This window comes from Microtus oregoni, unplaced genomic scaffold (assembly GCF_018167655.1).
Source record: "Microtus oregoni isolate MIOR12 unplaced genomic scaffold, Mior012 000031F_ref0000149, whole genome shotgun sequence".
In the NCBI taxonomy this organism is placed as follows: domain Eukaryota; kingdom Metazoa; phylum Chordata; class Mammalia; order Rodentia; family Cricetidae; genus Microtus; species Microtus oregoni.
In genome coordinates, this window is record NW_024543090.1 from 19880345 (window position 1) to 19897391 (window position 17047).

The 17047-nt window shown below is 43.2% G+C and overlaps 1 protein-coding gene and 1 non-coding gene across 2 annotated transcripts in view; one reads left to right on the forward strand and one right to left on the reverse strand.

The window, feature by feature from the left end:
* Positions 1 to 564: 564 nt before the first annotated feature.
* The window catches only part of Bub1b (BUB1 mitotic checkpoint serine/threonine kinase B), a 54304-nt gene continuing 37821 nt past the window's right edge, over positions 565 to 17047 (forward strand). Inside the window, exons 1-5 of the mRNA XM_041678954.1 lie at positions 565 to 785; positions 3142 to 3288; positions 9126 to 9185; positions 10050 to 10194; positions 14913 to 15109. Coding sequence (XP_041534888.1) covers positions 751 to 785; positions 3142 to 3288; positions 9126 to 9185; positions 10050 to 10194; positions 14913 to 15109 — 584 coding nt within the window. The 5' untranslated portion in view covers positions 565 to 750. The remainder of the gene's footprint in view (positions 786 to 3141; positions 3289 to 9125; positions 9186 to 10049; positions 10195 to 14912; positions 15110 to 17047) is intronic.
* On the reverse strand, positions 15970 to 16076 carry LOC121465894. The gene has a single exon (XR_005976689.1). It is a non-coding gene; the product is annotated as a U6 spliceosomal RNA (small nuclear RNA).

Consider the following 17047-nt stretch of genomic DNA (forward strand, 5'->3'; position numbering starts at 1 on the left):
GATACTTTAAAAGAAGCTGGTCAAAGTTAAGAAGTCGTACAGGCGAAAGGTCTTGCTGGGGAAAAGGGGGGCAGTGCTAAACCAGTACAGGTGTAAGAGATAAAATGAGAACTAGAATCTAACTTTTTAAAATTCAGGGGTTCTATGGGAAACAGTTGGGTGAGAGTGGCCTGAAGATCCCTGGACAGGTGTGAGACTTAGGGCAGACAACAAGACCTGGCAACCCAAGAACTGGGTCAGTCACGTGCTCAAAGACATAACACTCAAAACATCAAAGAAACCCTTGTTCTTAAGGTGTCCCTCGCTGGATTCGAATACTGGTCTTAGAGAGGAAACTCAGAGCGAATCTGAAGAGAATTCTTAGCGTCCGAGCCCGCTGCAGCGCCTGAAAAGCCATTGAGACTAGCACCTTAATCCAGGAACTACAACTCCCATTATGCACAGCGCAGCGCGAGTTTAGACCCGGGATAAACTACAATCCCCAGAATGCTTTGGAAGGGGGAGCGCGGAGCGTGGCCACGTCTACAATGAGGGACCGTTAAATTTGAAACTTGGCGGCTTAGGCTTGATGGGGCGTGAGGTGGAGGCTTTGGGAAGGAGTTGGGTGCGTGTTTCATTCAGTCTGGGAGCACGGGGAGACGGTCACCGCAACTCCAGGGTGAGCTGAAGGTTGAGGAAGGAACGTCGGACCGTCGGCACCCGGGGGGAAAAGGTCTGCGGACTGGCGAGAGCAAGAACCGGGAATGCAGGATGGCGGCGGCAAGGAAGGAAGAGCTTGCAGCGAGGTGAGGCCCGGAGCCCAGCTGCTGCAGCTGGGTGCTCAGTGGGCGAGGGCAGGATCGCAGAGGTCGGGGAAGAGCAGGTGCTCCCGAGACCCCTTCCTGATGGCTTGGAGCCCTGCTTCCAGCCGCGAGACAACACTTGGAGAGCTTGGAATTTGCCTTGAGCTCTGAGTCTGCTACTTGACTTTGAACATGCGTTATGTGGGGGGTCTTGAGATACTAATGCAGTTTGCTGGAGTTCTGGGAGAATTCAAATTACTTATAAAGTAACTGCTTTCAACTAATAGGTGTTTCGTTATGCCAGTAGCAAAGAGATCTAAAAAGCAGAACATTTGCTAGTTTTCCTCATATATAAAATTATAGAACAGTTTTTCTAGGTTAAAATTTAATATGCATTTTAATTATGGAATCCACAATAGCTGGGTCATTTCCATGTCATAAGCTGTTATTCATGCAACAGAATATGTTGATCACCACATGAACATTGAAGGTGGACAATAAAAGACATAAAATTCCAACCCTTGTGAAGCTTAAGTTCTGGGGAGGAATGGGGGAAACAGTGACTAAGACAGATTTAAAATCAGAAAAATCAGATAGCAATCAGTATTAAAAAGTGTAAAGCCAGAGATGGCAGGTAGCATCGGAGGTGGGATTGGTGCCAGTACAGAAAGGTTTGGATCTGAGGATGTAACTTGGGTAGGGCCCTTGTCCAAGATACACAAAGCCTTGGATTTGTTCCCTAGCACTGATAGGGAAAAAAAGATTTGAACAGACTCCACACTAAAGAGATGGTATTTGGGTCAAAACTAGAACTAGTCATGGACACTGGTTTGGAGATAGAGGTGATTGCTAGCTACCAAGACTGGGGACCTCAGGCCCTCAGTTTGGTCCCCACATGGTGGAAGGAGAACTCTGAAAAGTTGTCCTTTGACCTCCACATACTTGCTGTGGTGCACACACACACACACACACACACACACACACACGTAAATAAATAAACTTTTTTTTTTTTAGGTTTTTTTCAAGACAGGGTTTCTCTGTTGCTTTGGTGCCTGTCCTGGGGAACTAGCTCATGTAGACCAGGCTTGCCTCGAACTCACAGAGATCCGCTTGCCTCTGCCTCCCGAGTGCCATTTTTTTTTTAAAGCTAGTCATGTACATATATTGTAGTAATTTAGGAAGGGAAGCTGCTGCTGGCATGGTCATTGTCCCCGGAACACTGTCCCCAGCTAGTCTGGGGCGATGTCAAGGTGAATATGCCAACACAGTAATGGCTGGGCTTTCCATTTTGATTGTAATGGAAAAATCACAAGGAGAGTTTTTAGCAAAACAATCATCTGACTTCCACTTAAGTGGGATTTATTTATTGGTTTGCAGTGTTGATAGCAGAAACAGGAAAAACAGAAAAAGATGGAGACCCACAAACCTGTGAAAACCTAGAGAAAGGGGTTGCTGAGCAAGATTGAAAACAGTGGATATCTTTAGAATTGGTAGATTTCTGGATTTTTTTTTCTTTTTTCCTTTTCTTTTTTTTAAGACAGGGTTTCACTACACACTACATAGCCCTAGCTGGCCTCCTAAGTGCTGGAACTAAAGGCTTGGGCCACCATGCCTGGCTTCTATTTCTCCGTTTTGTTTGTTTGTTTACTTATTTTTTGAAACAGGGTTTCTTTGTATAATCCTGACTGCCCTGGAACTCTGTAGACCAGGCTGGCCTCAAACTCACAGAGATCCACCTGCCTCTGCCTCCCGAGTGCTGGGATTAAAGGTGTGCACCACCACCACCCGGCTTATTTCTGTTTTAAATTGAAAGTTAAAATATGACATATTAGTCTGAGTAACACTAATTTTGAATAAAACTAGATTGTTCCCTGTTAGACATAGACATAAACTTCTAGCTTAAAAAAAGTCCACTTGGCTGGGCGGTGGTGGCGCATGCCTTTAATCCCAGCACTCGGGAGGCAGAGGCAGGCGGATCTCTGTGAGTTCGAGGCCAGCCTGGTCTACAAGAGCTAGTTCCAGGACAGGTACCAAAGCTACAGAGGAACCCTGTCTCGAAAAACCAAAAAAAAAAAAAAGTCCACTTTGCTAACTACATGATGATTTTACAAATTATTTTTTCTGGCTTTAACTTTATTCATATAATATTATCAACAGCTCCCCCAAGTTCTCACTTCCATTAGGTATAAACTTAGAAACCAGGTAGTAGGCTCAGAAGCTGAAGAGTGTGATAATGCTACCAGGGTTCCAGCTCCCTGTGTCCAACTGAAGGTCAGAAAAGCTCACCTGTCCAAAGATGGCGACAGTCTAGTACTGCAACAGTGTTGGTCTCAGGGCTGCTTCTGTTCCTTGTTCACAGTGAAGCCATGTGCCTGGAGGGAGATGAGTGGGAGCTGAGTAAAGAAAACGTACAACCCTTGCGGCATGGCCGGATCATGTCCACACTTCAGGGGGCTCTGGCACAGCAGGAGTCGGCCTGCAACAGGACTCTTCAGCAGCAGAAGCGGTATGTAGTAGTGTAGCACGTAGTGAGCGGTTTGGGTCCAACCACAGGGTCTCTTTGTAGCACTGGCTGTCCTGGAACCTACTCCTGTAGACCAGGCTAGCTTTGAACTCACTGAGATGCCTGCCTCTGCCTCCCAAGTGCTGGGATTAAAGGCGTGCGCCACCACCGCCTGGCGATTGCAAGCTTTTTAATTGCATGAGATGGTGTTTATTCCAGGTTAAAATGTAGTGTGTAACCATACTCGTTGCTTTAGGTCTTTGAAAACTGTGTTTTTATGATTATGCTTTAGAGACATAGTATTCTGTTCTCGTTTTGGTTTTTTGTTTTGTTTTGTTTTTTTGAGACAGGGTTACTCTGTATGTAGTATGTAGTTCCAGGCTGGCTTTGAACTCAGAGAGATCTGTCTGCCTCTGACTAACAAGTGCTAGGATTACAGCATTTGCCCAGTGGTATTTTATTCTTAATGCTTGTTTCTGGCGCCTGCAACTTGATCTTGTCCTTACTTCTCTACTGTCTTGACTGGTGCTGGCTCCCTGATGTGTTTCATCCCAATCTCTGCCCTCAGCTGTGTTTCCCAGCTACCGTTGACAGCTCTTGCCTTCTCAATGGCTATTCCCCGAATCAGGTGTAGATAGTCCCAAACTTCAGAAGATTCAGCTTATGGTTTTATGTGGCTGTGGGAATGATCCTCATTCGGTAGAAAGCATACTTTGAATTTTGGTCTTTTCAAGGAGGAGGGATACTCAATAGGATTGCTCTGAAATGCTGGGCGGTCACAGAGAGGGGGGTACCCTGCATCTCTGAGAGACTGAGCCGTGTTGCTAACTTGTGGTGTTTGGTAGGATAAATGTATTTAATACACTGTTACCAAGGGTACTTTTTTCTTTTCCTTTGGGTTTTATTTATTTATTGTTTGTTTTTGGTCGGGCTTTTTCATCAGGACCGCCGGTTCCTCAATAATGACACAGAGACTTATTATTAATTGTAAAAGCTCAGCCATAGCTTAGGCTTGTTACTGACGAGCTCGTACAAACATTTCTCTTAGTCTGCGTGTCTTGTGACTTTACCTCTTGTCTTGTCTTGCTTCCTTTGCATCTCCTGGCTACTCCATCTTTCTTTTTCCTAGTGTCCTGTGTCTGGCTGTCCTGCCTGTACCTCCTGCTGTTTAGCTTTTTATTAAACCATTAAGAAGGCACCTTGGCAAAGACATATCTTCACAGTGTACAAAAAGATTATCACATAACTATTGGTTGATTGATTGAGACAGGATTTTTCTGTGTAGCCCTGGCTGTCCTGGGAACTCACTCTGTAGACGAGGCTGGCCTCAGATTTACAGTGATCTGTAAAGGGCTGGGATTAAAGGTGCGCACCACAACTGCCAGGCTACTTAGTTTATTTTCAACTGTGACAGGTTTATCTGGATGTAATTCTGTTGTCAGATAACAAATGTCTTCACTCCCAAACGACCCTCCTTTTTCTACTTCCCCATTTTGGTTAACGCTACAAAAAACTCTTCTGAAGGACTTATTCATTGCTCTCTGATTCCCTTTTTGTTAAAAAAAAATTGTTTTCAATTATTTTTTCTTTTGTTTTCAATTATATGTATATATGTGAGTATGTGTGTGTGAGTACAAGTTCCCAGGGAGGTCAGAAAGGGCTTTGATCCCTGTGAGCTGGAGCTGTAGGCTGCTGTGAGCTGCCCAGCATGGGTACGCTCTGCTCTGCAAGAACAGCCAGTGTGCTTTCTTAACCCCTTAGCCTCCTGAGCCAGCCCTTCAGCCTTCTCTCTCTCTCTGCGATGGCTCCAGGGCCTCCTGAGTACCGAGCCCACATTTTACCATTGAGGCACCCGCAGCACTGACATCCCTGCGGAGGATGTAGTTGGAGGGAAGGCTTGGATTCTAAAGTGTGCTAGTAAAGCGGTGCATTCGTCCTAGCGCCTGACTCTCTCCTCTCTCACTCTCCCCTCCGAGAAGCACCTGCTGATGAGAAGTCTGTCAAAGCCACTTTGCTACTCTGGAGTTTTGTTGTTTGTTTGGGGCGGGGTCTTGCTCTGTAGCCTAGGCTGGCTTTAACTTGTGGTCACCTCCTGCAGTCTCCCAGGTGATGGACTTGCAGGTGTGTGTCAGCATGCTCAGCTTATTGTAGAATTTTTTATAAATAGGATGGTAGTTGGGTGTGTGTGTGTGTGTGTGTGTGTGTGTGTGTGTGTGTGTGTGTTTGTTTGACTCTTTTGGCTCTTTACTCTTTGGGGGCCTGCCCCTCAGCTCCTCAATAATCACACACGGAAATTTATTTTTTCTTGAATATCCAGCCTTTGCTTGGCTTGTTTCTAGCCAGCTTTTCTTTTCTTTTTTTTTCAAGACAGGGTTTTTCTGTACCTTTGGAGCCTGTCCTGGAACTAGCTCTTGTAGACCAGGCTGGTCTTGAACCCACAGAGATCCGCCTGCCTCTGCCTCCGAGTGCTGGGATTAAAGGCGTGCGCCACCACCGCCCGGCTCCTACCCCTATTTTTACTTCTTAAAACCTTTACTGGAGCCCAGCCTGGTCAACTCAATAAACAACAAAATGTAATGATTTTCCAAATTATTCTATTATTAATAAAAACTTGGGAGACAGATAGTAGGGTATGAACCTGGTAGATTCAAAAAACCACAGAGAAAAGCCAAGCTGACCCTCCTCTTTGCTTTTCCAAGATCCAAAAAGGCCCAAAAAACTCTGGTTCATTCTGGTCAGCTTAGCCTGAACTCTGTCCTCTGGGTCAAGGGTGAGTTTATTAGCAGTTTTGGTGGACGGTTTACAAATCTGCAACAACAAAACACCTTTTCTATCTGTTCTTGGCAAGTACCATGCCTGTTTTGTATTATTGATTTTTTTTTCACTTTTATACTTTGGTTTTTTTAATTAGGAGTATATTGTTTTGTGTCAAACTGTTTTGTTTGTTTATCTATTGATTTGAGGCAAGACTTCACCAAATATCCTAGGCTATTTTTGAACTTACTGTGGTAGCCCAGACTGGCCCTGAATTTACAGGATTTTGGTCTCAGCGTCTATTGTGCTACAATTACAGATATATGCCATTTGGCTATTTTATTATTAGTATTGTTTGTTTTTCAAGATGACTTCTCTGTGTAGTCCTGGCTGTCGTGGAACTCGCTCTATAGATCATGCTGGCCACAAACTCAGGTATCTGCCTGCCTCTGCCGCCCAATGCTGGGATTAAAGGCACGTATCACTGCACTCAGCTTAGCATTTTCTTTATAATAATTATTGTGTATATTTTTTATTACTTGATGTTTTGATACATGTCTATAGTTTAGTCATTTTCATACTCCCCCTTTGCCTTTTCTTATCCCCTCTAACTCTTGCTGAGGTTCCTTTTCTTCCCAATAAGATCATTCTTGTTTTCATGTTTCTGCTTTGTTTTGTTTTGTTGTGTTGTGTTGTGTGTGTGTGTGTGTGTGTGTGTGAGAGAGAGAGAGCGAGAGAGAGAGACAGAGAGAGACAGAGAGAGAGAAAGCGAGCGCTCCATTGAGTTGAATTAGGGTTGGTTGCTTCCATGAATTGTGGGCCCATGGGTAACCTAGTGAGTCTACCCCTAAAAACCATGATTTGACCCTCCAGCAACCATTAGCTGCCTGTGAGGACTCATGAGCCCTTTCTCACCCAGGGTTGAATGTCACTAGGCCTCATCATGGTTTTACTTTGTTTTGTTTTGTTTTTTAGTTTTATTTATGTGTGGAGGTCAGAAGATAACTTGCAGGAATCTGTTCTCTTCTTCTGGAGTTCTAGGGACCCAACTCCTTTCCTCAGGGTTGGCAGTGAGCATCTCACTGGCCAGTGGGCATGTTCTTGTCTTGTGCACACAACCACCACTGCTGTGTGTTGGTGGTTGCGATAGTCATATCATGGCCGGGAAACATTTTATGATGCTTTTCTTCATTCTCCATCCCTTAGGGTCTTCCCACCCTCTCTTCTGTGTTGTCCTGAGCCTGGGAGGGGGTGGTGCAGATGCCGTTGAGGCTGAGCAGTTGCATTCCCTGGTTCTCAGCTCTTTGCCTGGCTAGGGGTCTGTCTTTACTGTGCCCCCACAACAGGCTTCGCTAACCAAAGCTGGTGCATAGTGCCTCTTGGGCTCCTATCCTTACATGCATGTTCCCACACAGAAACACTATTAAAAATAAATCTTTATTTAAATTGATTTTATTTAGCTCTACATTTTTCTCTGCTCCCCTCCCTTTCTCTCCCCTCCTCTTCAACCCTCTCCCATGCTTCCAATTTACGCAGGAGAGCTTGTTTTCTACTTCCCATGTAGATTAGATCCATGTATGTCTCTCTTAGGGTCCTCATTGTTGTCTAGGTTCTCTGGGATTGTGATTTGTGGGCTGGTTTTCTTTGCTTTATGTTTAAAAATCACTTATGAGTGAGTACATGTGATAATTGTCTTTCTGTGTCTGGGTTACCTCACTCAATATGGTGTTTTCTAGATCTATCCATTTGCCTGAAAATTTCAAGATGTCCTTACTTTTTTCTGCTGTGTAGTACTCCATTGTATAAATGTATCACATTTTCCTAAAAATAAATCTTTAAAAATATAAACAAACCTAATAGGTAGTAGTATGATCCCATTTTATAGGTGAAGAAATTTAAAACAGCAAAGTAATTATCATTGTTTAAATTAATGAATGCTGGGATTAGAGGAGGCCTGCAACACCACACCTGACTTAGAATATTAATTTTTTTTTTGAGACAGGGTTTCTCTGTGTAGCCCTGGCTGTCCTGGAACTAGCTCTTGTAGACCAGGTTGGCCTTGAACTCAGAGATCCGCCTGCCTCTGCCTCCCAAGTGCTGGGATTAAAGGCGTGTGCCACCACCGCCCGACAATTATTTCTATTTTTATGTGTTTAAGATTTTTTATTAGTTTTTATTGAGGTATATGTATATGTGGCTGTGTACAAGTGGGCACAGGTGTCTGTTAAGGCCAGGGGCTTCAGATCCCTATAACCTGGAGTTCAAGGTGATTGTGGTACACCCTTTTTGGGTGCTCTCTAAGAGCCCTGTTTTTTTGAAAGATTCTATTTTTGGAGGGGTGGGGGACTGGAGAGAGATGACTCAGTGGTTCAAAGCACTGTTCCTGTAGAGGATTCAGATTTGGTTCCCAGCCCTCTTGGTGGCTCACAGCCAACTGTACTTCTTTCACGTTCTCTTGTAGCCTCCTTGGGCACTGCACACTTGTAGCAGACATATATCCATTCAGGCAAACACTCGAAAACATAAAATAAAGCTGTAGATAGTTGAGAGACTCCTGATGCAGGTGCTTGGAAACGTGGGTAGTCTGCAAGAGCAAGCAGCACACACTTACCTCCAATTAGTAAAAGCTATTTGGGAACGATGAGAAGGTGTGTCCTTGTTGGGGGAACAGCATCACTGGGGGTGGGCTTTAAGGTTTTAAAAGTGTGGCGCTGGCCTGCTGCCACACTCCCTGCCACGATGGCAGTGGACTCTAAATCATCTGAAACTGTAAGCCACACCCCCAATATGCTCTTCCTTCTCTAGGTCATGGTGTTTCACCACAGCAGCAGAAAGTGACTGAGACAGCACTCTTACCTGCTGAGCCCTCTCTCCAGCCCAAACAGCATTCCATAATTGATTTGCTGTGATTGTTTTGTTTTTTGTTTTTTTGAACTGGCAACTGAGTCTAGGGTCTCTGTACCACTGAACTAAACCCCCAATCTAACCTCTAGGATAGTTGTTTAGATCAATTTGAAGCACTTTAGGGGTGACTAGAAATGAGCCCTGCCAGCTGTGTGTGCTAACATGGTCTGTTTCAATTCCAGGATGTTTGAATCTGAAATCCGCTTTTACTCTGGAAGTGACCCTCTGTCTGTGTGGGACCGGTGAGTATTGTAAGTGGAAGGAGCAACAGAGGCATTCACAGGTGAATCTTTTGGGCCTTGTTTCTCAAACTGAGGGCTATGGAGTGGTGAACAGAGCAGAAAGTGTTGTCTTGGCGAGGCAGACTTCGGAACAGCCACAGTGGTTTTCTGAGGTGTTTGTTTCGCAGGGCTGTGCGTAGAACCCAGGACTTTACACATGCCAAGAAAGAAAGGCTGTAGTGCTGAGTTAAGTTCAGTCTCCCTGAGGGCTTTAAGACTGCAGTATGACACAACTTTGAGGTGCGTCTGTCCATCATTTTCCACAGCATTTGTTGCAGGTACTTCAAGAGAGTTTGAGAGATGGAGGCTTAGGATTTGTCATTGAGCACTGCTAAAGATACATACTTTGAATATATTCAATAGTTTTTGCTGAAAAATTCAGAATAGAGGGCTAGAACGATGGCTCGTCTGTTAAGAGCACTTGCAGAGAGGATTGGGTTGGCTTCCCAGCTCTCACGTGGCTGCTTTCAACCTTATGGAAGTCCAGTCCCAAGGGATCTGATGCCCTCTTCTGGCCTCTGCTTGCCTTGCACATATGTGGTACACAGGCACATGCAGACAGAACCCATACACACAAATAATAAAATAAGCAAATCCAGAATGGATTAGGTGTGGTGAACATGCCTTTAATCCCAGGATTCAGGAAGCAGAGGTGGGCATATCTCTTTGAGTTGAGCGCAGCCTGGTCATAGTTGAGTACAGGCCAGCCAGGGCTAAATAAGTCTCTGTCTCAAAACAAAAGCAAAAATACCGTTCAGAATGAGACTTAGAACTAGAGCAAAAGTACACATCAATTCAAAAATTTTTCTTTCTCCTCCCATCCAGGTATATTAGCTGGACAGAGCAGAACTATCCTCAAGGGGGAAAGGAGAGTAACATGTCCACATTACTAGAGCGAGCTATAGAAGCTCTACATGGAGAGAAGCGTTACTATAGTGACCCCCGCTTTCTCAACCTCTGGCTCAAATTGGTAAGTGTCATCTGAATTCAAAATATTAAATGAGATTTTTCCTATAGAGGTCTTAGGAGTAAACAATTAGAAACTCCAGTAACCATTTGAGCTAGGCATGGTGATCCATAAAATCTCTGCTTGGGAGTCTGAGCCTGGAGAATCACAAGTTGAAGCTATTCCGGTCTACATTGTCAGATCCTGTTTTATAAAACTAGCCAAAAGCCTTGAAAAAACAAAACAGAGGGGCTGGAGAGATGGCTCAGAGGTTAAGAGCACTGACTGCTCTTCCTGAGGTCCTGCGTTCAATTCCCAGCAACCACATGGTGGCTCACAGCCATCTATAATGAGATCTGGTGCCCTCTTTGGGGCAGCAAACATACAGACAGACAGAACACTGTATACATAATAAATAAATAAATAAATAAATAAATAAATCTTAAAAAAAAAACCAAACAGATGTTAACACTGGTAGAACATCTAAATGTACCATCATTTTTTTTTTTAGTAACTTCTATGTTTATTGTTTAAAAGATTTTATTAATTTTTATTCTATGTGTATGAGTGTTTTCCTGCATGTATGTGTGTTCTTGGAGGGTATTGGATCCCTTGGGTGGCAGGGAAACAAAGAGATAGCTTCATTTTTCTGCCGCCCAGACCTAAATAATCACACAGAAACTTTATTAAATACAACACTGCTTGGTCAACAGCTTAGGTGTGTTCCTACCTAGCTCTTATGTCTTAAAATAACCCATTTCTATTTATCTGTGTATCGTCGTGAGGCAGTGCCTGTCGTCTTTCTCCTTCAGCATTTCTCTGACTCCACCTACTCTGGCTTTACTCTGCTAAGCCATTGGCTAAAACAGCTTTATTCATCAACCAATAAAAGCAACGTATATACAAAAGGACATCTCATAATGTTTGTGAGCCTCCCTCTTGGTACTGGGATCCGAACCTGGGTCCTCTGAAGAGCAAATCCTCTTAACCATTGAGCCTGCTCTCTCTAGTTCCAACTCTGTGTTCTGTGAATACCCTAAGCCCAGACCTATTAGTATAAGCCTATAATCCAACTACTTGGGAGGCTGAGGCAGGAGGATCACAGAGCAAAGCTCTGCCTGGGCAATATAATATACTCAAGGCCAGCCCAGGGATGTAAGATTCTTTCTTAAAATCCAGTAAGAGATGAATGGGAGTCCCTTACTGGTGGGCCGCTTTTCTAATGCTACACAGTGGCAGGTTCAAATCCCAGTAGCAGTGAAAAAAATATCAGTTCACAGCGAAGTAGAAATCTTCAAATATGTATGCACACGTGTGCACATCTGTGCACACAGGCTCCCTCCTCACAGATAATCTGAAGCCCTGGTCTAGACAACCATTACATTGAAATGTTCAGCTGTAAAATTACCAGCAGGAACTGGTATATGGAGCAACAAAGCACATAATAAACTACTTTACTTTTTCTTCCTTTGTGAGGGTGTTCACAAGGTATAAATGAAGATTTCCTCATACCACACCTTTCTCTTGCTTTATGAAAAGTTTTTTTCTAGTCAGTTATTTTATAAATGATTCCTGTAATCTAACTAAAAAAAATTGTTACTAGAAAATCAGTATTTTTGGGTAAAGACGTAAAATTAGTTTGAATGTTTAGAAGTTGGCAAGAAATATTTCACTTTTGAATCTGTTCATCTAGCCATATTGTCTGTTTGTTTGTTTGTTGTTTGAGACAGCTCTGGCTGGCCTGGTACTCATTCTGTAGACCAGGCTGGCCTGGAACTCAGAGATCCGCCTGTTTCTTCCGAGTGCTGGGGTTAAAGGTGTGTGCTGCCGTTGCTCAGCTGCCACATTGTCTTTTTATTTATGTTGTGTCTTAAATGTTCTTGTTCAACACTCTGAGTAATTTGACCTTTATCGGTCATGCTGTATGCAAGAGCATAGGTCACTCAGAAAGCTGCATATATTAAATGGTTGTTAAGCTTTATTTGTGCAATGACGGAACCCAAAATGGATCTTAAACTGATACCACACTAAAGTGAGTTTTCCTAAAGCACCACGAGAAAACAGTACTAATGTAAAGAAAACATTATTTACTGAATTCAATTATGCAAACTTAAACTATGAAACAATTGTTTTTGTTAAAAATGTAAATGGAAGCTGGACAGAATCTGTAAGTACTTAAAAGTTAGCCAATAGGATCCTGAAAAGTTTGAGGCTAGTCTGGTCTAATAGGGAGTTCCAAGCCAGAGATACATGGTACAACCCTATCTCCAAAATATAAAATAAAATAAGGTTAAATATTTTTAGATGGCATGTTTGATTTAGTTCACATTTGTCAAATAAAAAATTTAAATGGAGTATTTCGTTTATTCCAGACTAGTCACATAAAACTCTGGCAAGAAACAAGGATATTTGTAGGTAGCAATGCTTTCTACCTTTGTAGGGCTATTTTATTAGAGAAGATAAGTTCGAAACATTGAGTGTAAGTGTAGCAGCATCATTCCAAAAGGCTGCATATGTAAGTTGTTACAGGGAAGGTACAGGAAGACATATAAGGACCTGGTCTAGTATTGCAGGTTAGGAACAGATAGACTCTTGTACAAAGTGTGATGTACTAAATTTTAGCATTTTAAATTTGTATATTCCTCTTAGAAAGCAACTGATTACTTTGAGCATAATTTGACTTCTAGGGGTTTATTTGTTTCCTTTGTGTCCTATGGTGTATTTTACAAGTGAGCCATCTACTCAGCCTGCTTCAATTATTTTATGGCTGCATAGTGTTAATCAATTGACATTCTCTAATTTGTTAACCAATTTTTCTGTATTTAAACAACTTCTAATTTTCTTCAGAAAATAAATATTTTTTTTAAAAAACTCTATGCATTTTACATTTGTCCCTTAACCTCCTAGAGGGACTTGAAAGGTGGCTTGGTTGTTGAAGTGCTTGCTGTACAAGCAGAAGGCCCTGAGTCCTGATCCCAGCGCTCATGCAAAGCATCTGCAGTCCTGGTGCGGGGTGGGGGGGGGGGGAGTCCCCGAGCTCAGTGTCAGCCAGGCTTGCAGAGCCAGGGAGCTCCAGGTTGAGTGAGAGCCCTTGTTTCAAAAGATACAGTCATTATGGAGGAAGACGCCTGTCTCTACCCCCATGTGCGCCTATCCACACTGATACACCAGCATACAGACAGGAGGAGGAGGCATGGCCTCACTCATGTCCAGGCTGGCCTGGAACTCACTCTTTAGACTATAGACTAGGATGACCTTGAATTCTGGTAATCCTGTTGCTTCTCCCTCTCCAGTGCTAGCGTTGGCTGAGCAGTCACAGAAGCATGGCCAGTGATTCTTGTAATTGCTGTGGCTACTGGGGCCGCCAGGCTGTGTAGTGCTTGGATCCATCTCTACTCATTCTTACTTTTAACTGGGATAATACTGTCTGCTGGGCCCAGCTGCTCCCCTAACCTTTCAGCAGAAGAACGTGGTCTCCATCCCCTCTGAAGTGCTGCTGCCTAATTCCCAGCTGTCAGTGCTCTTTGGGTATTTCCACATGGAAGGGGCCTAAGGCCAGGCCTTCCTGTCTCTACTGCCAAAACCCCATTAGGTCATCCTAGCCCATGAACTCTCCCCATGTGGCCCTGGAGTCTGCTTTAAAGCCTCTACTTCCTGTCCTCCTGTCCTCTCCCTAAGTGTTGATCCCCCCAACACTCCTCCTTATCTTCCTGCAGTGTGTGCTTTCAACAAGGGCGGGCTCAGCAGTGTGCTGTAATGCTCCCATAGAGCAAGCTTAAACTCTGATTCGGGTTCTTTTCTAGTAGTTTAGTGGCGTGACTATTGTACTGTGATGTCAGTCTAATAATACAAACTATGAAGGCTTGCTATTTATTCTGAATGTGAATTAACTTCTTATTCTAACTATTGTTTTTATGTGTTAAATGACATTGATGTATTGCTCAATAAAAATTTGAGGCCAACTGTGGTGGCTCCGTCTGTAATTCTAGCACTTGAGAGGTAGAAGTAAGAGAATTACTGTATGTTCAAGGACATCCTGGTCTAAATACTGAGTTCCAGGCCAGCCTGGGCTATGAGCAAGACTACCCCCCATAAATAAATAAATAATATGTTTATATGTATATATAAAGAATACAGTAAAGTTTTCTTATGGCTAGGAGATGTAGAAATGTGTCAAAACCTAGTATGATATTTTAATTTTTCCTCTTTTGCAGTTAAAATTTTCTCTACTATACCTGATTACATAGTTCCTTAAATATAGACTTGACCAAATCTTGTCTTTGCTTTTAAATCTCTCAGCACAGAATATATTTATCATCAGATAGAAGCAGAATCAATTGGATTGACATTTAAGACCTGTCCCAGCCTTTACTCCAGACTCCCCATCTTGCCCCACCCTGGTAGAGTTTCTCCTGTCTTCACTCACCTTAGACGTAAAGGGAACACCCTACTCTTCCCCTGCTGTCTGTGGAATGACCAGTTCCCTTCCAGTCAGCTAAAGGTCACCTGTTTGAAGCCTTTTGTTCCCTTCCTTTCTTTCTCGGAAGTCAATCTCTTACTCTTGTCCCTTTCTTGGGTCCTTATTCCAGTATATTTTAATACTGGGTTAATGATGATATAATTATAAGATAGATACATATTCCCAGTGCAGGAACTACAGATAGTTTCCCTAGTATGTGTCTGGCACACAGGTGTTTGACAAGCGGAAGAAGGCCGACTGACTGTTACCACTTCTGTTCCAGGGGCATCTGTGCAATGAGCCCTTGGATTTGTACAGCTACTTACACAGCCAGGGGATTGGTGTCTCCCTTGCCCAGTTCTACATTTCATGGGCTGAAGAATACGAAGCTAGAGAAAATTTCAAGAGAGCAGACGCAGTGTTCCAGGAAGGGATTGAACGCAAGGCCGAGCCCCTGGAAAGACTGCAGTCCCAGCACAGGTAGTTGGTTTCTCTGGAGCCCGCCTTAACCCTTGATTAGATACCCAAAGAATGCGCTGTTGAGTTACGTTTACTTCCTTACCATTTTACATGTTTTACCATTCTCAAGTGTGGATGATTCTGGACCCTGTAGAGAATGTGCTCACCCGTGCTGTTCTTCCCTAACCCTCACAGACTCTGTAGTTGTACTGTTCCAAGGATGTCACAGAACAGCCACAGTATGTAAGCTTTTGGTTTGTTTGCCTCAAGATAGGGTTCCTCTGTAGCTCTGACTGTCCTGGCCTCAAACTCACTGAGATCTGCCTGCCTCAGCCTCTGATTGTCAGGTTAGAGGCTTAAAATGGCCTTTATTCCAGCATTTTTTTTAAAATTTATTTATTTATTTATTATGTATACAATATTCTGTCTGTATGCCTGAAGGCCAGAAGAGGGCGCCAGACCTCCCTACAGATGGTTGTGAGCCACCATGTGGTTGCTGGGAATTGAACTCAGGACCTTTGGAAGAGCAGGCAATGCTCTTAACCACTGAGCCATCTCTCCAGCCCTATTCCAGCAATTTTAAAAATGGTTTATTTTTATAACCTTTTGAGTTTAGTTCCTTTAATTGTGCTTTTAAGAATTCCTTACAAGGCTTTTGTAATATATATGATTTGCAAATGTTTTTTTCCTCGGTTAAGTAGTTATTTATTTATTTATTTTTATTTTTTATTTATTTTTGATTTTTGAGACAGGGTCTCTCTGTAGCTTTGGAGCCTGTCCTGGAACTAGCTCTTGTAGACCAGGCTGGCCTCGAACTCATAGAGATCCACCTGCCTCTGCCTCCTGAGTGCTGGGATTAAAGACGTGCGCCACCACCGCCCGGCTATATGGAACGCTTCACGAATTTGCGTGTCATCCTTGCGCAGGGGCCATGCTAGTCTTCTCTGTATCGTTCCAATTTTAGTATATGTGCTGCCGAAGCGAGCACAGTTTTTTATTTTTTTATTTAAATTTATGGTGTTGCGAGATGGAACCCAAGCCCTCATTAATTATTATTTTAACTATCAAATGGAATAAAAAATTTCAATTTTGAAAAACTCCATTGTATGAATTAAGCTTTTTGTATTGTATCTGTCTTTTCTGGTTCCTAGCAGTAATGGTGATTTATATTCTAGGACCTGACACCCTCTTCTGGCCTTCACTGGTACCAGACACATGGGGTGCACAGGCATACATCAGACAAAACACTCATATGCATAAAATACAAATTAGATTTAAAAATTAGATGCTTTTACTATTATCTCATGGGTCATAGTTATAATAACTATTTTAAAATCTGAAAATAATACAGTTTTTTAGAAATGAAAAGCTCTGAAAGCATCAGCATGTGGGCAGTCTTGAAGTCAGCGTTTGTCATTTATTCTCCCTTGAGAATCAGCCACATTTTCCTGTTAATCTGTGTGTGAAGGAATGTGCTACAGGCCGGGCATTTATTCTGATAGTGTGCTGGAGCCTGTTTAGTGACAGTCTCTGGAGAGTGAGCGGTAATGCCCATCGTCCTAGACACTGAATTCCAGATGTCACACAACCTATGGCAGTGGTTGTGGTATGGTCAGTTCAGCCTTTGTCCTGTGTGGTGCTGCTTGGTCTGTCTCCTACATGTGCTGCTGGGCTAGTGAGACTTGGGCAGTGGATCCCGTCAGAGTTCAGTTCTCAAGGAGTGAGCACGGGGGAGTTAGGCGTTCCCCATCTCCAGCGTATTCCTCTCCGCTATTCTTCTAGTAGTTTCTGGCCCTCAGAATCCCCTGCTTCCGTTCCTTTGGTCAGAAAGATAGAATTTCTCAAGGAGTTGTAGGGTTTCCCAAATCACCATTGCAGTAGATAAGCCCAAGAGAAAACAAGAAACACAGCAGAGAACAGCAGCACAGGCGTCTAGGCGTCACACGCCACAGTTGGCTT